Source organism: Polypterus senegalus, chromosome 8, assembly GCF_016835505.1.
Source record: "Polypterus senegalus isolate Bchr_013 chromosome 8, ASM1683550v1, whole genome shotgun sequence".
Taxonomy (NCBI): Eukaryota; Metazoa; Chordata; class Cladistia; order Polypteriformes; family Polypteridae; genus Polypterus; species Polypterus senegalus.
In genome coordinates, this window is record NC_053161.1 from 89975535 (window position 1) to 89999808 (window position 24274).

The 24274-nt window shown below is 36.5% G+C and overlaps 1 protein-coding gene across 1 annotated transcript in view; it reads right to left on the reverse strand.

Moving 5' to 3' along the window:
- Positions 1–24274, reverse strand: part of LOC120534123 (kielin cysteine rich BMP regulator) — a 314528-nt gene that overhangs the window by 223309 nt on the left and 66945 nt on the right. The window contains 1 exon segment of the mRNA XM_039761428.1: positions 3374–3930. Within this exon segment, the coding sequence (XP_039617362.1) occupies positions 3374–3930 (557 nt within the window).

Here is a 24274-nt window from a genome sequence, read left to right on the forward strand (position 1 = left end):
CATCAATTCAGGAATGCGCCCATTCCAGCAGCATCAGCGCAACACAGAAACAAAACCCCTGGATGAGGTATCAGCTCATCGCAAGGTGAACACAAGCACACTCATACACTTGCCATCATTGTAGCTTCACCAAATCCCCATACCTTCATGTCTTTGGATGGAAAACTGAGCACAGTGTGGAAACATGCAAACTCCAGGCAGGGAACACAAGGGACGTGACTCCCTGCGAGACAGCAGTGCTACTGTTCTACAACCATGCCATCCCATATGTGTAACTATTAGCAGTATTCATTATTTAAACAAAGTTAACAACTTATCAGTAAAATGTAACATAAATATTTTAATGTATTTCATCATGAAAGTGATATCAAGTATAAATCTAAGAATTCTAAATGTGCAGACAGCTGGAATATCATAAATGTAAAGTGTTCTATGGGGCGATGCTGCTGTCAGTTCAGGAGGAATCCTTAGAACCGCATAGCAATTTAACAACTGGGTCAGTTTTAAGATGACGTTTACGACAGTCTGCTTTAATGATAAATTAAACTGCAAGGTTAAAGCCAAAATTTTCACTTTAATCACAAAATAGACATTTCCATTATATCCTTATTTTTTTTCTCTGTGGCTCAAATAAGCCACCATACATTCTGATGGTATATTGTAAAGGTGCAAAAAAAAAAGACGGCACAGAAGATGGTATGTGAGACTTTTAAAATGTATCGTGTCATTACTTTGGGGAATATGCGACTCTTCAATATAAAAGCACCACGAATGCATTTGTATGTCGGCATTTTGCTTCACCACATTGAACCATTCATCAAACGCACAACAATCCTGGAGGATCCTAAAAGCGGCTGGAGTAGCAAGAAATTCAGGCTGAAATTCAGGTTTTGAATGTGGAGAGTTATGACGATATTCCAGAAGAAGATGACATGATTGTGTTTGGATAAATGTATATTTTTGTACATGAATAAATATGACACCCCCTTAAAATAAGCCCTAGTGCATCTTTTGGAGCAAAAATTAATATAAGACCCTGTCTTATTTTCGGGGAAACACAGTAGTAATCACCTTTATCAATAAGCCGTGCCCTGCTCCTTGCGCTTTGCCAAATGAAGTTACTTAATTATATAACTACATATATATTATTAAAATATATTTTCACTTTTTGATTACATTTCCTGTTTCTTAATAGACATACAACAATGTTTAATCAAGTAATATAAGATCTAAATTGATTATTCATCAGTTTTTACCACTGCAGTATAGAACATTTTAGTAGAAGAAAGAAGACACAATCGTTTTCCTTGACAGACCAAACTTGCAAGGACCTTTCCAAGTATTATAACTATGTCTGCACCATCAGAGTATGTCTTCTCTTGTACAGAATACCTTAAAAAGTAGAACAAGCTTGATGTGAGAACAGGTTGACATGCTGAAGTCTTTTCATCTCAATATTTGAAATTGCTTAAACTCCCTGGAACCATGTTTGAACAAAAAAACTTATTTGGTGCTCTTCTATGTTCACTACTGAATTTTAAGTAAGTTATTTTGAGTTTACTGCACTTACTTGAATCCCACTTTTTATACAGTACTTGCAGGGGAACGCAGTGCTTCCCAGGGTGAGGGCACCAACTAAATTTCAGAATGAAACATTGTCAATGAAGTTCCCATTTACAAATGGAGAACCAGTGCAAAATTTGACAGAGATAAGCCAAATGCTGTGGATTTGTTGACCAAAAAAATCCAAACTGGGGTACCTGGCTCTACCCAAAGTGAATGAATTAACTAAATTTTAGAAATGAAAAATACTTTATCGTCAGGCCCTGTACAAAGAGAGAATCTGGGCAAAATTTGGGAGAGAATTAGGTTCAACAATGTGACAAACAAATACAAAAACACAAATTCAGCTTTACACATTACACTTAATTATTTTGAATTTCATATTTGAATATCTTGTTTCTTTTCCAGACATAAAGAATGAAAGCAATGCAATAAGAAACTGTTAATGAATTTAATTTTAAACTATTTCAAACTTTTGAATTTTTCATTATATTATTACATGAAGGTATATAGGCACTGTATAATGTCACAAATAAGAAGCCATAATTTTAGCTAAGCCAATCAATCAATTAATTTGTTTGTAATGTTCATCCAAAAAATCAATTATTAAAATACAGTATGTACTCGTTGTGTCCCTAAAATCAACGTTGCTCTATTAAGTGCTTAATTCCATTCAATTTACTGTTATAATACATTACAGTACAATAACTGGGAATTCATCATTTGTAAAGAACAAATAGGGCTCAATGGCTTACCCATGCCTCTTGGCACCAGATAGACATGCTTTGATCCACTGCAGCACTAGACATTTAAGAGCATCACGGACCTGTTAGTGGTCAATCTCATCTGTCACTCATGTGTAATACGCCTTTCAGAATTATTTTTTGTACTGCGTATAGCTGCGAATATAACTCCCCAAACCCACCCCATCCCACAGCGCAAAGAAAGAACCTTATCCACTAATAGGTGCAATTAGACCATAGGTGTCACAAAACTACTTTTATAATAAAACATTTTTATAATAACAGATAAGCAAGTCTGTGGGAATAGAGTCCCTGGATGGTGAGGATTTACTGTAACTACTTACCTGACCAATGTAGCTGTTGCTAATGCCATTGGTACTTTCAGATGTCTTACTGACATTATTATTATTACATCCTTGCTTCTGGATTTTACAACAAACCTTTCAAAAGACCTTTTAGGTGTTGCATCCTCCCTCTTCTGCTTCCCTTTTCTCACACCCACTGCACTAATTTGTCTCTACTTCTGTTTGTGCACCCCTTTTTTCTATCTTTTTTTCCAAGCTAGTTTAATTATGCCACATTCTGCAATAATTACATAGTTGTTGTGGGACACACATGGCTTTAGTTTTGAATAATTTTAGATTTCATAATGAATAAAAATAGGAGTTTATTGTATTGCCTTATTAAAATACTTAAGCATGTATGTGTCTATATTTGCATTCGTAAGTGAAAAGAATTGCAGATTGTAAGGGCTGGTTTAGTGAGCAATAAGAAAGTAAGATAATTTAGCTTTTATAAGGAAACTCATTCTACAAGCTAAACATAAAAATACCTTCTTCAAACTATCAACAAAATATAAAAATATGTTTCACAAGAAATATGCTATTAAACACTTCTAACCTTTGTAAGCAACTTTTTCCAGGTATGTTTATGTTCTTATGTTCTACATTCTTCCACCCACACTTAACAACTTATTTCTACTGAAGTCACTCCAGCAATATTTCAAGTTTGAATTACATCTACTATATGTAAGATCAAGAATATAAATTACTTTATCATTATCTTACCAAAAACTTGCTAGCTTTGTTCCCAGGCATACTGGCAAAAGTAATTTCTAGGTCAATAGGAAGGATCATACTCAAAACATCTTCACCATGTTTTTTCTCAAAAATAATTGACTCTTCACAGTCAATGAAAAGAGTGACTTTATGAGCTTCCAGGTTGAGAGCCACACGAGCCCATTTGCCATTTGCAAAGGGTGTGCCACCAGGGAAAAGAATTGTTGCAGGATCCTTGCTATGCATTGTTCTATATTCCAGATGCAACTGGTTGGATCTCGTGCTGGAAACAAGCCGGAACAAGGGGTGACCATCTTTCTTTAGTGCTGCTGGTGAAACAAATGAGATAAGTGTGCCATCTGAATTCTTGACTTGCTGTGCCACAAAATGAAAGCCAATAGAGTCCTGCATGGTTGTTAGGAAGTAGATTGAATAGTCACGAGGAAGAGTCAGGTGAGGTACTCTTTGACGAAATTTCCAGGCAGGAATTCCAGGATCCAGACCTTTAGTTTTACTAACACCTTTGATGGATCTGGTGATGTTCAATGCTTCCAGTAAATCAATCACTGTAATAAATAAATAAATAAATAAATAAAACACATAAATATATACTAAAGGTACAACAATAAGATTGTGTGTCTAATTCATAAAGAAAAAATGTTAAGAAAAGCTGCTCTTTATATACATATGATAATTATAACACCTGATTAAGTGTCAAATAAACTTTGAACAAAAATAATTTCTTTGATGCAAAACATACATATTGTACAGACAGACCTTTCTGTACTAAGTTAACATTTTCTGACTTTAATGTATAAATAAAGTAATACAAGGTGTAAATGTAAGGGAACATGGATATATATGTATGGAAGTAAATTTGGTATACAGTTATACCCAGAAATGCAAAGAGAACCACAGAGATGTAAGCCATGTATCTTTTTATTACAATGCAATGCCACATACCAAAATTATCAGAATTCTGATACAGACAGTAACCAGAATCAGTTCAGGAATGAGTCACAGTGCCCCAGAGACTACTGCAAGAATGAGACACCAATTGCCCTTGAGGGCTGTGTCTCTTAGACAGGCTCACTTAAAAGGCAACATGGTCCCATTTATACTTAACTGTTGGGACACAGAATAACCATGTATTCTATGGCAAGATCTTAACCAACCTTTAACAGGTGCAGCACAGTGGCATTCCTGATGTGTGGCTGTATTCCCCAGATGTTATGTTCAGCTGTCAACCTTTTCCATATTACTTTCTCTCTTGATCTGGTGTCTCTTCTTATTACTCTTCTGAAGCATTCACTCCACTTACAGGGTGTACCAAACTTTAGAAGTGACTGTTCTGTCAAACTTGCATTATTACTATCACTATGTGCTTTTTTCTTACACTTTACGACACTCCATACTTGTGCCCCGTCATGTGACACAAATTTTTGTTGGGTAATGCCTGAGCCACAGCAAGACCCATCATACCACCTTACTCTAGCTAGCCAACTCAAGTTATAATCCTCTTTTATCAACCTAGGTATCATCCATGTTCAATATTAAAGTAAATTAGACAAACAATTATGAAAACTCCACACTTCATATATTCCAAAGAGATGAACCAGAAGTATGTGTGTACAAAATGAACATCAAAATTTAAAATCCACCCTGATTGATTATTGTCAAAGCATTCTCAAATGCTTTTTCTCTCTAATGCAGTCAGCAACTATTTTCCAGTCATAAATGTTGACATGGTTATATCTCTGCCATGATATTGGTCCATTCTTCTACTAGTAAATAAAAGTGATTAGGAAAGAAAAAATAACTGAAAATAAATATCTGAAGAAGTTTTTACATTAAACTAGCATCCAATCCAAGGCTGTCCTATGCCTATTGCAGAATTTATGATTACAAAATGGAGAGAAGGGTTCAGTAAGTGGATGGATTTTTCATATTTTATTATGTTTAAAGATTCATGGTGCAACAATGAAAAGTGGATAGTTTGTATTGCATTGTTTAAAGGATGTGTCACAAACATTTTCATTTAGTTTCATTCAGAAACAGATAAAAAGTATTCAGAGATTTATATTACATGGGCTGACTCAAAATATATTTTTCATTGTCAAGTGATTCCACCCCATTGGGCTGTTGAGGAAAGCCTTTAACATGTAATTGCTCTGTCCTGGGTATAGTGTTAACCTACTGTAAATACAGCCCTGCAAGTAGGTCCTCCAACAGGGAAAACCTGGGGGTTGGTGGCAGGATCAACACTCCAGACACTGTCAAAAAACACACACTGTTCAATTCCATTCAAACTAGTGTGGTGCTGAGGTGTCACCCACAACATTCGTGTCCTAATTTCGGATTTCTGAGATGGTTCGTTGTGTGGTGGGTGTGCTAATCAGGGTATGCTCCCAACCTCCCCCATTCCTCATTAAGTACAGATTTACAGATAATAAAGCTGAAGTGGCAATCATACCATGGGACAAGTTGCTTAGATCCCATCTAGACCATTCTAATGATTGATCTAGCATCACCGAAACCTATAAACCATGTCTCATGGATTCATACATTGACATGTAGGCATCTGCTCTGGAGAGTTGGATATTTGCGTTAACAAGCATGCACATTTTAGAAGGTGGCCAGTAAGTATATAATAATAATAGCCACAAAATCAAACTTAGTGATAACACAATTGTGAGGGGACCTATCAACAGCAATCTCAAATCTGCACACAGAATGAGGGGGCAGGGAATACCTAATAAAAACAGTTTGAAACAACAGCCATTGCCCTAAAGACAGCCAAGAAAAAGGAACTTAGTGTGGATTTTGTGAGACATACTGAGAGGCACAACCCAGTTGTATTAATGGAATAAGAGCTGAAAATTGTCATATGCTTTAGATTCTTTGGATCACAGATACAGTATCTCATAACCTGAGCTCAAAAGAATCACTAAGGTCATTCTGAAAATGATACAAGGGTACCTCCATATTACAGAATTCCCAATGAAACTTGAAAAGCTGCAATAATTGAAGTGCCCTGACATGCTATATAAGCTTGTGGCTGGATAGCAAAACCACAGAAGATAAAATGTCCACTAAGAAAGATTGTGAGATATGCACAAAAAAAATACAGAGCAATACTGCACATAAACAGAATAAAGTATATTCTCTTAATAAATAATTCTGAACACATTGTGCTAAGACTGTTTTTACATTTGCTGATTAACAGATGTATTGACACCCAGAGCAGCAAGCCCATAAATAGAAATAACCTTCAAGCAGTACAGGTACATGTCATACAGCTATCTGACTGTTTGATTAATATACTTAATATAGAAAATACATAGTATGTTGTGTTGTGGTTGCATACTCAATTTTCTCCCATTTTATGCAGTTCCCTAATTTTATTGTTAATTTGACAGTACTGTAAACTACAATTCTTCAAAGTAGTAGTTACAAAGCATGCAATTATGTGTGCCGTACAACTGAGTTTGAAGCCAGACCCAGCCACTTTCAGTGTAGAGTCTGCATTTTTCCCACACCAATGTTGCTTAATCTCCTAAATATGTCACAAGAACCAATATTTCAATACCAAGTCAATACCAAAACTCCAAAAACATAACATTATTATGTTTATAAATTGTTATTACTGAATGAGGGTTATTGAATTAACAACCTAGTTTAGAACACATTTAAATAAGTGAGAAAAATGCAATACAATGACTCACAGTGGTGATGCTACAGCACCACATTAACACATGCATATAATAAAAACATCCATCCATCCATTATCCAACCCGCTACATCCTAACTACAGGGTCACAGGGGTCTGCTGGAGCCAATCCCAGCCAACATAGGGTGCAAGGCAGGAAACAAACCCTGGGTAGGGCGCCAGCCCACCGCACGTCACACACACCCACACACCAAGCACACACTAAGGACAATTTAGGATCACCAATGCACCTAACCTGCATGTCTTTGGACTGTGGGAGGAAACCAGAGCACCTGGAGAAAACCCACGCAGACATGGGGATAGCATGCAAACTCCACGCAGGGAGGACCCGGGAAGCGAACCCAGGTCACCTTACTGTGAGGCAGCAGAGCTACCCACTGTGCCTACTTGCCACCCTATAATAAAAACAGCAGAATTAAAATCTGGAAGTTCTTTGTGTAGCACTTTGAGCTACATCATTTGTATGAAAATATGCTATATAAATAAATGTTGTTGTTGTACACAATAGGAGAACTTGACCGTGTGACTGAAGAAATCATTTATATATTTATATAAATTTCAAATAAAAGGCAAAACACACAAAGGATTTCATTACTTGGTTTTTATCCCAATAGATAGATAGATAGATAGATAGATAGATAGATAGATAGATAGATAGATAGATAGATAGATAGATAGATAGATAGATAGATAGATAGATAGATAGATAGATAGATAGATAGATAAACACTATAGTCTGAACACAAAAAGACAAAAAATAAAAAAGAAATACAACTTCTGACTCAGTAGTCATTGTCACAGTGAGGCACTATGCAGAAGTATTGCTGTTGGTATAAAGAAGACCTAGTAGCATTTCTTGATACACTTCTGCTGAGAGAATGTGCCGCTTTGTTTTTATTGGCACTCAGCATTCCAGAGTGTGTCTGATTACTGAGTCTGCCCTACTAATTAGCTTGTTGATTCTGTGGACCTCTACTAAAGTGAGTGTATAGACAATCCATAAATAGTGATCAGAAATACAGGCCCTTTGGTGTGGCGAAAGTCAATAACCAGTTCTTTTTTTTTGGTGATGTTAAGTTGCAGACAATTCTTTTTGTATCAAGAAACAAAGATAATGGATCAAGGAGGCAGCAGTGCTATCCACTACCCTACTGTGTTGCTCCAAATATTCAAAATGTCATAAAAATATTTATTGTTGACAGCTTATCTATCAGCTAAACAAATAAGATTGCTGAGCTGGATGGTCTCCTTTCATGTGGATATTTCTTATGTTTTTATGTTTCTCAAACAAACACAAGTCAAAACATATAAATATGCTTTAGATCAGGAGTCTCCAACACGTTGCTTGTGAGCTGGCATACACTTATGAGAATATCCACTCAAACTCATCAAGACCTAAGTATCACTTTATTTTAAATAACAGACAAAGTTGAAATCAATTGTTCTCTCGTTTGCTAACTAAACGGAGTTAAGAAACACGCCTGGCGAGTGAGTGAGGAAGGCCCTCCCTTCGGCCCGTTGCGTGGATCTCAGATTCGTGCAAATAAATCGGTACCGCATGTGAACTATGATAAATAGCGAAATGTGACAAGTCGCAAAACCGGAATGTTTAAGCAAATTATAGAAAAAAGCCTGATGTAAATCTGTTAAGTAGTTCTCTCATGAAAAGAAGGCAGGCATACAGACAGAGAGACATTGGATGTTTTATATTATATATTAGTAAACCTTCAAAATAATGTGACCAATAATTTTGGTCTCGTCCGATGCGAGAGATGGACGTCTGAAGTGGAGATCCGCTAGCAGCGGTGTTATTTTTTATATTATCTGCTTATTATCCTGAGATATCCTGTATTTATTCAACCCGAGGGGCTATACTACAGTATATGTAAACATATATAAACATGGCCAACAAGAAAGGGGGTCTGAAAGAATCGAAAACTAAAGCTGCACCCAAGCTAAGATCAGCAAGCCCTAGTTCAAGATACGGCCTTTCAGAGACAGACCTGGATCAAATGGGCGAAACTACAGACTCCTCGGGACCACAGTCCTCTACATCGTCGCCGGCTGAGAGCGAAAAGGGGAGCAAATGTACGATCGTGAGTGCAGGTCTTGATAGCTCGCCGATCGGAGAAGATCACCTGAAACTGGAAAAGGCCTTGCAGTCCGCGGTTTCAATTACTCCACGCGAGCCGGGAACAGCGGGGACACCAGCTACAGTAGAGCTTCTCACTTCACCTACCTTACAAGAAAGCACAATTGAACTGTCTGAACTGAAGGTGATGTTCGCTGAGCTCATGCAAGATATAAAGAAAAGCGAGAAGGCAAATGAGAAGGTAAGGGTAAAGGCAAATGAGAAACTGAGACAGGAGTTGAAACAGGAAAATCAAAGGCTGCGACTGGAGCTGCAACAGGCAAATGAAAGGCTGCAACAGGCAAATGAAAGGCTGCAACAGGAGCTGCAACTGGAGCTGCGACAGGTGCTGGGTAAAATTGAAGAGCACATTCAGGAAAACTAGGTTAAACTGAGCACGCTTACTGATCAACTGGAGGATCTCAAAGAGACATTCAGGACTCAGAATGAAATAGTCGAAAATTTAGCTGCCAGTGCCGAAGAAAAAGCAGTAAATGTCAGCTCCGAATGCAAAAAACTCGGAGACAGACTGGCTGCTTTGGAAGATGGAAGCAGAAGGAATAATGTCAGAATTGAAGGTCTGCCGGAGAATCGAGAAAGTCCAAACCCTGTGAAATTCGCAGCTGAACTTTTTTCTAAAATAATCGGGGAGAACTTTAAAGCAGATTCTGAGATAGCAGCGGCATACCGCATACGCGGATCAAATACCGTTATACCCAGATCTTTTATTATTCGCTTTGAAAGATTATCATTTAAGCTAGAGGTGATGGCACTCCTCAGAAACAAGCAAGAGATTATATATGAAAACTAGCAGAATACCCGCGCTTCGCAGCGGAGAAGTAGTGTGTTAAAGAAGTTATGAAAAGAAAAGCAAACATTTTAAAAATAATGTAAGATGATTGTTAATGTAATTGTTTTGTCATTGATATGAGTGTTGTTGTCATATCTATCTATTTATATTATATATATATATATATATATATAGCAAAATACCCCGATTGGCATGAGAAGTAAAAAAAAAGGAAACATTTTAATAATAACGTAACATGATTGACAATGTAATTGTGTTGCTGGCATATATATATATATATATATATATATATATATATACACACATCTATACACATATATATATACAGTTATATATATATACATATATACACACATACATATATACATATACATATATACACACACACATATATACATACTGTATATACAACATATACATATCTACATATATACTGTATATACACATATATATACAAATCTACATATATATCTACATATATATATATATAGGGTGGGACTCGATTAAAAAATTAATCCAATTAATTAGAGGCTGTGTAAGAATTAATCTTGATTAATCGTATGTAATCGACACGTAAATTTGCCCCAAATCGCAAATGTTTTTTTTTTTAATTTAAAACGGTTTTAGTGGGCTTACAGAATCAAATAATAGACATGGACATGAATATTGTAAACTGAAGCTGTTTTAATTTCTGAAAAAAGCTTTTAAACTGCATTTGAATTCAAAACAGAAACAAAAATATCATCCCTGGTTAAAATTGGGCAGACTTAAAAATAAAGTGGTAGTTTAAGTACTTTAAGTACATTTTCAGAATAGTATTGTCTTTAAATAATAATAACCAAAATTTCAACATAAAGTGCAGTTTTCTTCTTAAAAAATAAGTCAGAAACATAAAAGGTAATTTGACCAGCTTACTCTTTAAACTCTGAGTAACATTAGCCAAAATTATTTTGTACATTAGGCTAAAACAGTGTGATCATTGAACATTTTGTAATTAGATGTATTTAGAATTACTAACGGTCACGGAAGTCCAATGATCCCCAGTAAGAGCCACAAAGTCCGCTTTCTGTAATGCATCTAATTTTGCTTGCTTTTCAGTGTGCACAAAACCATGCTTTTATCAAGGCTTCGCCGGGTAGTCGAAATGATCAGTCATAGGAACGCGCTTTATTCGACTCTAACATTTTTGTAGCTGTGATGTGTGCATCAGTGTAATGGATGTACCAGGAAATCATGCATTGACAAAAGTTCCCGTTTGCTTGGAATTGAAAGTGTGATTAAATGCGTTATTTTTTAACACGTTATGGAGTACATGCATCGAAGCTTCTCAGCTGTGCTTGTGCTAAGAAAGGGAAAATTTTAAAAATAACGTAACATGATTCTGCGTTAACCTAATATTTTTCATACGCCCCAAACCAAGGAGATGCTAAGGTAAAATGAATCAGGTAGCTGCATACATAGTCAGTACACCCTCTCGAATCGAACCTCGAATGTCGGCGTTAGAGGCTTAAGACTCTACAATTAGCCACAGCGTGTGGCTTGTCTATGCTAAAGTATGTATTGTAGATCGGGGTATATATATACATTTATATATATATACCCGTGTACCGCAGTGGAGAAGTAGAAGTTATGAAAAAGAAAAGGGAACATTTTAAAAATAACGTAACATGATTGTCAATATACAGTAATTGTTTTGTGAGTGTTATTGAATGTTGCTGTCATCAAGGATTTGATTATCATTATTTCTTTCAATCAGGCTCGTATTTGTAGGATGTGTTCAAGTTACATTCCGTGTTTCTCAATCGTTGTAAAGATAAGAGGTTTCATTCATCGATTAGTTCCTTACTGCATCAATAAACAGCTTGTCTTCCTTTTTATCTGTGATGTGACAAACTGCATGCATGGGTTTTTTTACACTGTCTTCCTTTAGCAGGACATTCACTTTTTCCACCGTGTGCTTTGTTTCCGCAGTAGCTGCACTTATGAATATGATTGTATGTATAAGACGCTTCATATTTTTTTGCTGCCTTCTCAATTGTGTAATTCGGTTTTTGTTCAGCACTCTTTGGAACTGTTGCTTTTTGTCTGCGCATTGCGTCAGTTCACGTGAGCCGCTTGGTGTTCTTGCATCGAAGGTTCCCAGCTGTACTGGTGCCATCTCGTGTAATGTCAGCTAAGACCCAGCACTTAAAAGTTTCTCTCGCAGTTTCAATGAGTTTGTGCCAAACACCACCCTGACCATCTCATCTTCCTCTGCATAAGCACAGTCCTTCACCCGTGAACATTTACCGGCAGTGTTTGTATTGGATTGCCGCTGATGGACGGCCTTATATGGGCAGGCACTAAATTACAAACGCTAGTGGCAGCCTGTCTATGAACTTAATTTAATATAAACTTACGGTTCACGCCATGCTTTGTTTCCGCAGTAGCTGTACTTATGAATATGCTTGTATGCATCATTTGCTTCAAAATGTTTTTCTGCCTTCTCAATTGTGAAATGGTGTTTTGTGCTCATCGCTGTTTGGAGTTCTTCCTTGTTCTCTACGTACTTACGTAGGAGGCGTGATGATGACACACGTAAACTCCCCCACGCCATCTCCAACTCAAGACTCCATTACATTATATGGGGAAAAATAGCTTCCAGTTATGACCCTTATGCGTAGAATTTCGAAATTAAACCTGCCCAACTTTTGTAAGTAAGCTGTAAGGAATAAGCCTGCCAAATTTCAGCCTTCTACCTACACGGGAAGTTGGAGAATTAGTGATGAGTCAGTGAGTGAGTGAGGGCTTTGCCTTTTATTAGTATAGATAACCACATTCGTATCTTCCCTGACTTCTCTCCAGTAACAGCTACTAAACGCGCAGCCTTCTACAACATTAAACAGCGGTTATGGCAAGCCAATGTCAAATACAGACTCATGTATCTGGCCAAACTGAAAGTGGAATTGCAGGGTCAATTGTAATTCTTCGCTAGCAAGGAAGAAGCAGAAAAGGAATTAAGAAAGCTGATCCCGGGACTATTCTGATACATAATAGTGAGTCATGGCAGTTAATGATATGGCAAGGATTAATAATCTACTGTCTGAACAATTTGTTTAAAATACAGGTTTTTATCATCATATATGTATAATAATAAAAGGCAAAGCCCTCACTGACTGACTGACTGACTGATTCACTGACTGACTGACTCACTGACTCATCACTAATTCTCCAACTTCCCATGTAGGTAGAAAGCTGAAATTTGGAAGGCTTATTCCTTACAGCTTACTTACAAAAGTTAAGCAGGTTTAATTTCGAAATTCTACACGTAACGATCATAACAGTCGATAACGGTCGACATCCGCCTTGTTGAACTTTCTAATTTATGGCCCCATCTTCACGAAATTTGGTAGGCGGCTTCCTTGCGCTAATCGAAACCGATGTACTTACTTATTTCAATAGTATGACGCCGCCGTCGGCCACAATATTGAACTTTCCAACGTCACCAATTTTCAAACTTCCCGTGTAGGTAGAAGGCTGACCCCATCTTCACGAAATTCGGTAGGTGGCTTCCCTGCGCTAACCAAAACCGATGTACGTACTTATTTTGGTGGTATGACGCCACTGTCGGCCGCCATATTGAATTTTCCAAACGTCACTAATTCTCCAACTTCCCGTCTAGGTAGAAGGCTGAAATTTGGCAGGCCCATTCCTTACAGGTTACTTACAAAAGTAAAGCAGGTTTCATTTCGAAATTCTAGGCGTAACGGTCATAACGATCAACAACGTCCGCCATATTGAACTTTCTTATTCATGGCCCCATCTTCACAAAATTTGGTAGGCGGCTTCCATGCGCTAACCGAAACCAATGTACATACTTATTTCAGTGGTATGACGCCACTGTCAGCCGCCATATTGAACTTTCCAACGCCACTAATTCTCCAACTTCCCGTGTAGGTAGAAGGCTGAAATTTGGTACTTATTTTGGTGGTATGATGCCACTGTCGGCCGCCATATTGAACTTTTCAACAGTCTTTGTTACTTATGGGCCCATCTTCAAGAAATTTGGTACGCGGGTTCCCAACGCTAACTGAATCCTACTTACGTACATATATACGTCCATAGCCTGCAGCTCGGTCACCGTGTGAGGCGGCGGGTCCCCTATCCCAACGCCTCCCACGTTTTTGGCTGTCTGCCTATATAAGGCTGTCCGTCGCTCCAGTCTCTACATTCCCTTCCTTGCTTCGCCATGGGGATTCACGTCTCCCTACTGATAACTACAGCCTTTTTGTTTAATCCACAGCTTCTCCGCTGTTTTATTGTTTGTTTATTACAATTATAGTTATTGTATAGGTATTTTACACTTACTTTACATTGCTTAGGTACCCATTTCCTTTATCATTCCAACCCCCATTACCATGTCTATCGAGATGTTCACTATCGATCAACGAACTATCACTTACCGAGTGGTTTCCATGCCCAGTGATACCACCTTCCTTTTCCATTCTCTTTGCTACATATTGCACGGCCATATCAGGCTCACTCTTGATATCCGGAGGAACATTGTGTCTTATGTATTGAATGACTGGGACAGGTTCAAGGTGTGGACTGATGACAGTACAGGAGATAATTATACTACACAGGAGCACTATAAGAGTGAAATGCTTAAGCCCTTCACCTATGGTTCTGCATGTGAGTTAATGGCTGCCGCTGAATTGTTCGGTTGTCGCTTTCAAGTGTACCAAAATTGCCAAATATTTTACACCTATCGACAACCGCCAATGCCTCTTAAACATCTTAGATTCACAAGTGACGATTTCAGTAGTGGACACTTTGATGTTTATGAATGTTTAAACTCTCAAAAGCTGGATGTGATTTTATCGCTGAAACTGGTTGTGTGCTTACAACGCTTGACAGATGCCGAATGTCACTTCAATACAACAAATCCTGCAAATACTGTCATAATTGAAACAAACCATGAAACTCAAACCGATTATGACTGCAGCAATCCAAGCTGTGAGATTTGAGACAAGATTACTGTTCACAAGGCCAACTGTAAGTTGCATGCTCAAGAGTAAGCTCAGCGCACAGCTTGGTCATGTTACAACCGGAAGGCCAAACTGACAACATGGTATACAAAGAGATCCATAACAAATAATTATTGGCATATTTTCCCTCAGTTTAAAAAGGTTAAATTTTCTTCTTAATAAAAATTTTAATGCAGTACTTCGGCACTGCGAAGCACAGGTGTTTTGCTAGACATCATATATTCTCATTATTACTAGGGGGCTATCTGTTTGTTTTATTGTGCTTAATTACTATTTCTTTTTTCTTTTTTTTAATCATCTAATTATTTTCTCTCTACCCTAAACGAGACTGTTCAACATCATACCCTTGGTTTATTGTTATTGCTATTATTGCATCAAGACTTATTATGCTTATTCTGGACAAATTTCTAACACCATTCCCCGGGTTTATTATTTGGGTGTATTATCTTAATACACTAAGATTGCTGAAGATTATATATATTTTAAGTGCACAATTTTTTAGACTATATTGGTAATAGATATCTCTATTTTTAACCCTAAAACTCCGCTGCATGGGGGCTTGTTTTGCTTTGGATGTGCTCTGTCTCTGGGTATGTCAGAGGACCAGGACTGTGTGAAGTGGGTTTTAGCCTCACTGGGGAGGCAAAAGGGAGGGTGGGGGTTAAGGGGGGAGAAAAAGAGAGCAGGCTTGATCTATACCTAATCTATCCTTTTAATCTTTATAATTATAACTACCATCGTAATAATAAGCTGCATGGCAACAACTCTGGGGAAATAGGAAATTAAGACCTAAGCTATCTCACTTCCAGTTAAGACTATAAAATGACATCAAAAACTCAGAATCAGTGTCTCCATGATGGGACAGCTAACTTGTAAGCTGGAATGTTAAAGGCCTGAATCACAATTAAAGAGAAAGAAAGTACTCTCTCACCTAACAGGTCTAAATGCTAAAATAGTATTTTTACAGGAAACCCACTTACTAAGCAAGGATCAGTTCTGGCTGCAAAAGACTGGACTGGCCAAATGTTCCATTCTAGTTTTACAAAGAAAACTAGAGGTGGGAATTCTCATACATAGAACAGTACCATTTGTAGCATCAGATGTAGTATTGGATCCTGAAGGGAGATATGTAATGGTCATGGGAGACTTATCTAACTGTAAAATGATTTTGATAAATGTTTATGCACCTAATGTTGATGATAAGGAATTTATACAAAATTTATTTGCATCCATTCCCAATCTGAACACTCATAAAGTTATAATGGCTGGGGACTTTAATTGTGTTCTAAATCCACTTTTAGATAGGACTTCCTCCACAGGGGAACGCATCTAAAACCGCAAAGATAATTACAAAGTTTATAACTGATCACAACTTATCAGATCCCTGGAGGTTTTTAAACCCAAATTCAAGAACATATTCTTTCTACTCACCAGTACATCATTGCTACTCAAGGATTGATTACTTCTTTATAGACAATAACTTCTTGCCTAAGATTAAATCTTGCAAATACGATGCTATTGTTATTTCTGACCATGCATGCTATGATCTTGGAGCTGAAATTACTAAGCCCCATACACTCACCCGCAGATGCGCCTCAACCCCTTCTATTAGCTGACGAGAATTGTACTGAATTTATATCCAAACAAATCAAATTTTTCTAAAGACAAATACATCCCCTGAGATCTCTGCAGGAATACTCTGGGAAACTCTTAAGGCCTTCTTAAGAGGACAGATTATCTCATATCTTTCCCACAGAAATAAATAGAAGCCAAGAAAGTAGCAGAGATAAAAAGCAAATTACTAAAATAGATGAAGAACACGCCATACTACCAAGCGAAACTCTACATAGGAAAAGGCAGGCTCTAGATTCAGAACTAAACCTCTTGGCAACTAAAGAAACTGAACAACTAATTTACAAATCCAGACATCATTACTATGAACATGGAGAGAAAGCTAATAAGCTTTTAGCTCAACAAATTCACAAGCAAGAAGCAACGCAATCTCGTAATCACAACCTAACGGAGATAAAATCATCGAACACAAAAATATAATGCACACTTTCAGAGACTACTATAAATCCCTATATACTACTGAGTTTAAAGAAGACAATACACAATCTAATGCATTTCTGGATACATTACAGATACCACAAATAGACACTTTTAGTGTGGAGGAACTTGATAAACCTCTGGCATTATCAGAATTACTAGATGCTATAAAGTCACTCCAAGGTGGAAAGCAGCAGGCCCTGATGGCTACCCTGCAGAATTTTACAAGAAATTCTCCGCTCAGCTAGCTCCCTCCTATTAGCAACATTTACAGAAGCCAGAGATAACCAATCTCTTCCACAAACCTTTGCCAAGCACTAATCACTTTTTCCAAAACAAAATAAGGACTTATTACAATGTGCATCATACAGACCAATTTCACTTCTGAATAACGACGTTAAAATACTCTCTAAAATCATAGCTAGAAGGATGGAGAAAGTGCTCCCTCGTAATATCACAAGACCAAACTGGATTTATTAGGGGCCGACACTTATCTTCAAATCTTCATGCCTGTTTAATGTAATATACTCACCAACTAAATCAAACACCCCAGAAATATTATTATCATTGGATGCAGAAAAGCATTGACATGATTGAATGGAAATACCTTTTACTACATTGGAGAAGTTTGGGTTTGGCCCAACATTTGTGCATGGATTAAATTACTGTATACTAACCCAGAAGCTTCAGTTTGCATCAATAACATTTGCTCAGACTACTTTAAACTAGAACGTGGCACTAGACAAGGATGCCCTTGTCACCGCTTTGTTTGCAATTGCCATTGAACCACTGGCAATACATTGTCGAAATACTGATCAGATAAAGGGGATTAGCAGAGAAGGACTGGAACAGAAAATCTCATTATATGCAGATGATATGGTACTGTATATATCGACCAGAAAATTCTGTGCCTGCAGTCTTAGCAGCACTCACAGAATTTCAAAAGATCTCTGGTCTCAGAATTAATCTGAATAAAAGTGTACTCTTTCCAGTGAATTCTCAAGCATATAATATTAGATTAGATTCCCTACCTTTTATCATTGCAGAACAGTTTAAATACCTAGGGGTAAACATCACAAGTAAATATAAAGCTCTTTATCAACAAAATTTCGCTGCCTGCATGGAAAAAAATAAGCAAGACTTGCATAGATGGTCAACCCTTCATCTCAAACTAGCTAGAAGAATTAACACTGTTAAGATGAATATTCTTCCTAAGCTCCTTTTTATTTCAAAACATCCAATATACATTAATAAATCATTCTTTAAGCAATTAGATTCAACAATAACCTCATTTATTTGGAATTCTAAACATCCACTCATCCAAAGAGCAACCCTACAAAGACAAAAGGCAGAAGGTGGCATGGCTCTACCTAACTTCCAGTTTTATTACTGGGCAGCAAATATACAGGCGATAAGAACCTGGACACAAATAGAAGAACATACACAGGCTTGGACCGCAATAGAAGTAAAATCCTGCAGTACTTCTTTGTATTTCCTTGCTCTGTGCTCCAATAAACACACGCTATCGGCAATACTAATAACCCAATTGTGCTCCACTCACTTAGAATCTGGAACCAATGTAGAAAGCATTTTAAGACGGAGAAGCTTCTATCTGTGGCACCTCTGCAAGAGAACCACCTCTTTCAACCTTCACAAACATATGCAGTTTTAATATCTGGAAAAAATTTGGAATTAACTTGCTTAGAGATCTTTATATCTTTGCATCCTATGAACAATTACATTCCAAATTTCACATTCCAGCTACACATTTCTTTCACTATCTTCAAATCAGGAACTTTGTTAAACAGAACCTTCCAGATTTTCCTCATCTTGCACCCTCATCCATGCTGGAAAAAATATTGCTCAATCTCAAGGACTTAGACTCCATCTCTACAATATATAAAATCATTTTACAATCCCTCCTTTCAAAGATCCAAGAGGACACTGGGAAAAAGATCTCTCAATTAAATATATCAGAAAAGGAGTGGAAAGTAGCAATGCAGAGAATTCACTCGAGCTCCATATGCAAAGCATACAATTATACAACTCAAAATTATATATCGAGCACATCTGTCTTGTCTAAAACTCTCCAAAATGTTTCCAGGGCATGATCCAACCTGAAAGCGCTGCAACCAAGTCCCAGCCTCACTGGGTCACATGTTCTGGGCCTGCACCAAATTAACATTATTCTGGACAAAATTTTAATTACCTTCAGACAGCCTTGGAGTCACAATCCCTCCTAACCCATTAACAGCTGTGTTTGGGGTTCTTCCAGATGGGTTTAAAGTGGAGAAAGACAAACAAATTGTGATTGCATTCACTACACTTTTGGCACGCAGACTTATTCTGATAAACTGGAAGAACCCAAACTCTCCTCTTTAAGTCAGTGGGAAACTGATGTGTTATATTATTTGAAATTGGAAAAATCAAATACTCAGTTAGAGGATCTGTACAGACTTTTTCAAAACATGGCAGGATCTAATCAGTAAAATTTTAAAATAAGCTCATATAGCACAGAGAATTTATTAATTTAGGTATGTTTACAAGCCTTAAATTTCACGCTGTTTGCCTTGCTCTCTCTCTCGGGTGGGGATCGATTTGTCCTTAACTAAATTTTTCTTTTTGTAAAAACTTGATTGATTTGTATGGATTGCAATAAAATTAATTTAAAAAAATAAATAAATAATGTGCAGTTAAAGTCACAACAGCATTCTCAGCATTTCTGGAGCTTAGTAGAACCAAATAACTGTAAGAATCTTCACCAAACAGCTCTGAAAATGGGTCTCTTTGGGTCTACATACCTCTGTGAGAGTCTGCCTTTTCTGACATGAATGTCATGAAATCAAAGTTCAGAACAAGCCTGACAGATGAACATTTAAATAACTCCATAAGAGTGAACCTAAGTGACTACACTCCACCAAACACCTCTCTTGTTGACTCCACGCAGTGCCAGTCATCTCATTAACTAAAAAACACATCACACATGCAACAGGACATGTGAATACTCTTGTGAAGTGAAGCAGTGACATTTAACAAAATAACAAATGAATAAGTAATATCTGTGTATTATAATTGCATTGTTTTGTTTTGACAGCATTCATGTTTTAATTCAGTAGTGAGAGATAAACACTAGAAAATGCATACAAACATACAAAATGCACTTGCAGGTGAACTAAATATTTTTTGTGATGTTTTAATGCAAAATGTGAGTTGTGGAGACCAACATTTTGTAAATGTTCAGGCAAAACAAGCTTATTCAGTTTGTTTGGGTTGAAAAAAGCTATGAGAATAAACGTTAGAAAACATGAGTAGCTCTCGGCCATTTTCATTTTGTTAAATTAGCTCTCAGGGGAAAAAAGGTTGGAGACCCCTGCTTTAGATCAACCCAAAAAGTAAATGGGACCTGATTCTCAAATTAGTCCACCACATTAAAATTTAAATATGATATAAAACTACTCCCAAATATGGGAAGGCTACTAAGTAACAGTTAATTTTATGTCCACTATAATCTATAGAGCTAAGAATATTGTGCAATAGGTGAGTGGTTAGGTACATTCTTTTGTAAATCAACATTACATTCCCTTCAAGAAATGAGACAATGGTGTAGCAATTTTGAAATGTTTATTTAGCTCTGTCAAGATGCAATATCAGCATGTGTTTGAAATAAATTACGCTACTCAGCAAAATACCAGCCTAGCCCAATTTGTATAAAGCCCTACGGAGTCAAAGTCATTCAAGAGTGTGGATGTGGGAAAATTAAACCGGTTGGATTCAGGAGTTTGATCTTAGCAACCAGATAGATTTTAGAAGTAAAATAGTTTTCAGCTCATGGCAATAATAATTTAAACACACATTTTGTCAGAAAAGATGGATTTACTTGTGGTTATCTAGTTTCCAAAATGAAAACTAAGTTGTATGTGAAAATTAAATCTCTTTCAACACCATAGCTATGAGCAAAGCCAAACAGATGAATATTTCTTCTATCTCTGCAGACAGTTTTTTCACTCTTAATGATGACTACCTATAATTCTTTAGCACATAAATATCTTCTAAAATGACTGTGAACCTTCAGTAATACAGATTTGATACAATATTACCCTAGAATAATATTAATAATAATAATTTATATATTAATATAATAATAATATATGGGCGGTCTCTTGGTCTGGAACCCCTACAGATTTTTTTTTTCTCCAGCTTTTGGAGTTTTTTTGTTTTTCTGTCCACCCTGGCCATCGGACCTTACTTATTCTATGTTAATTAATGTTGACTTATGTTTATTTTTTATTGTGTCTTCTATTTTTCTATTCATTTTGTAAAGCACTTTGAGCTACATTTTTTTTACATATTTTTGTATGAAAATGTGCTATATAAACAAATGTTGATTGATTGATTGATAGAAAATTTGAGCTTACAGTATGCTTAATTCAAGCATTATTTAATCAACCATCCATTGCTGAGCAGGAATTAAACAATTTCAGCATACAGGTCCTCTTCTGATAATATTTTTACAATGCTGACTAGGGGCAGTAAACAATGAATGCTTTATTAACTGAATCTGGTTTTATATTATTAGATTTTCTTTTCAGAATTATAAAATTACACCAATTATGCCAGTCTCTGTGTCAAGCTAATTTTGTTGTATACTGTGCACTGTTTCAACCATCTGAAAGCCATACACATACTTTTTTGCATTAGTATTTTAGCGACTTCAGGCAGCAAGACAATGAAATAACCAGAAAATCTAATTTCTTTGCACATTTTAATAACATGTCAGTCATATTCTAATGTCCATCCATCCATCCATTTTCTAAACCTGCTTGTTCTATACCTGTAATGAACAGGGATCATGTGATTTCTGCATAATGGTCTCTGTAATATAGGCTCCAGTTTAGCACACAATTCCAAGAGGACAGCTCTAGGACATCTAAAGTCAGTCAGTAATAATCATCACAAAAAACAACACAAATACCATTTAACAATATTTAAATGACAAGAAATTTGATTTGTATTTGCCTTCATATTTTAATTGTGGCAAAATAAGCACTTTCTTATTTGAAGAAGTTAGAAAATACACATATTGCATAGTATTCATGTTTTCTGTTATTTATTTGCTTTATCACGTTTTTTTGTTTTTTAAATGTTTTATCACAGTGTGACGTGTGTTAATAATTTTCTTAGACCACCATGACACTGTTCCTACACAGACATCAGCCACAGCATGGCCAAAGTTCTGAGGTAGTTAGGTCATGAAGATTCAAAAGAGGAATTTTTTTAAAACATAGATGGTTACTAGTGGGAGGTGACAGTGAGTAGCTAAAACAGCACACACAAATACATAACTTTATAATTTTATAAGTTCAGTTTTTTTTGGTGCATATGCTATTTTATCTTTCTAGTGTGAGGAAATTTTAGTATGGAATTTAATCAAGGATTTATACATGAGCCCCTGGACATTTGCATGTGTTTGTTTACTCACAAAAAATTCCTAACCCATTACATATTCCTTGCAGACATAAAATATACAAATATTGTGAAAAAAAAGGTTAGAGGCTATTTCCATGCTGAAAGAAAACAAGGTAAAAGACACAACATTTTGACTGTATAGAAGTGGAGAGTGGGAACAAAGGGAGAAAAGGTCATAGTAAGAGTAAAAAAACTGCAATTAGAGAAGATGAGGGAAGTGATTAAAACCTGGAGAAATGCATGATCTTAGTGTGAGAATGATCTTTGCTTCCTCTATGTGACTGCAAAATTGATGCCCTTACAGCTTGGATGTTTTCAGGTGTTCATATAGTCCAAGGACAGCCTGGAGATTTTCTGTTCAATGTTGTACCCGTCTGTCTAAATTTAGCCACACACTGAAGAACTGTTTTCCGATTTGGGCAATCACCGTTAAGAGGAATGATGAAGTGCGTTCTAAAGGCACGCTGTGCTGTAATGATGGATTTGATGTTTTTGAAAAATGCTTCAACAGCAGAAGCACAGTATACATTTCCTGTCATCCTACATTTACCCAGATTGTTGTAGACACGGAAAACAGGTGAAATGTATGTATTCCAAATAACGATATATTATTTACCCTATACAATTCCAGACACCTCACACACTGATAAACAGACTTGAGCTCTGAGAATTTTGCATCTGACATCAGCGGAGTCAGTGGGGGAAGGGAGATCACGCTGCTTGCTGCTTGTGCTGATTGACACATTTGCAAAACAAAGATGTTGATGAGGAGAGAATTTAAGGTGGCCTGGCATTATGACTTTTTTCATAGGCTTCCGGAATTCTAGTGTTAATGTCAACAGTGATATAAAAGACAATTCTATGCAGCAAGACAGTAATTTACACTGAACTAGAAGTGCCAAGACTGCTATGTCTAATTAAAAATCCTCAAAGTAATGAAGTTATTAGAAATAAGCACAGATCTTTAAGCCAAAACAAGATAAGTCACTATGTTGTCCCTTTGCTTTGTTAACAAAATGAAAGAAAGTGTCAACTATATTTTACATTTAAAATGCTACTAAACTGAAAACCTGGATTAAAAAAGATCTGTAAAGTTCATCTAAGACAGACTATGTGTTGATTAACAATGCAAGCAAATATTTCTCTGTACATATGGTAATAATGGCTCAAACATCAAACCAGCAAACTAAACAACCAATTTCAATACATTTTAACAAAAATTATATATTCTGTTGATAGTAATAATAATAACAATAATACATTTTATTACAAAGTGCTTCATGGGATAAAACAAATTTAAAAAAATATGCCCTCCACTTTGGCTGTCCATTACAAAATATGTGTTATACTAAAATGTAAAAACAAATACAGTTAAGTGTCCAAATATTCTAAAACTTCATTCTATGCTTTTTCTTCATATTTCACTTTTAATCTCACATTTGAATTGTGTTGTCTCTGATTGAATGATCACGATGTAAGTGAAAATGGAGGTACGCTTGAATAGCTCTACAATTCACCATCACAACATTTACAGTTAACATTGACTATTTACAACCCTGAGCTGAATAAGTTAGAAAATAGAAGGATGGGTGAAACATGTATGGGCCTGGACACTTTATCTCCATACAATAAAGAATAAAAATTATGAGACTTAAAAAGACTAAACCAAAAACAAAAGACACAGTGTCACTACTGC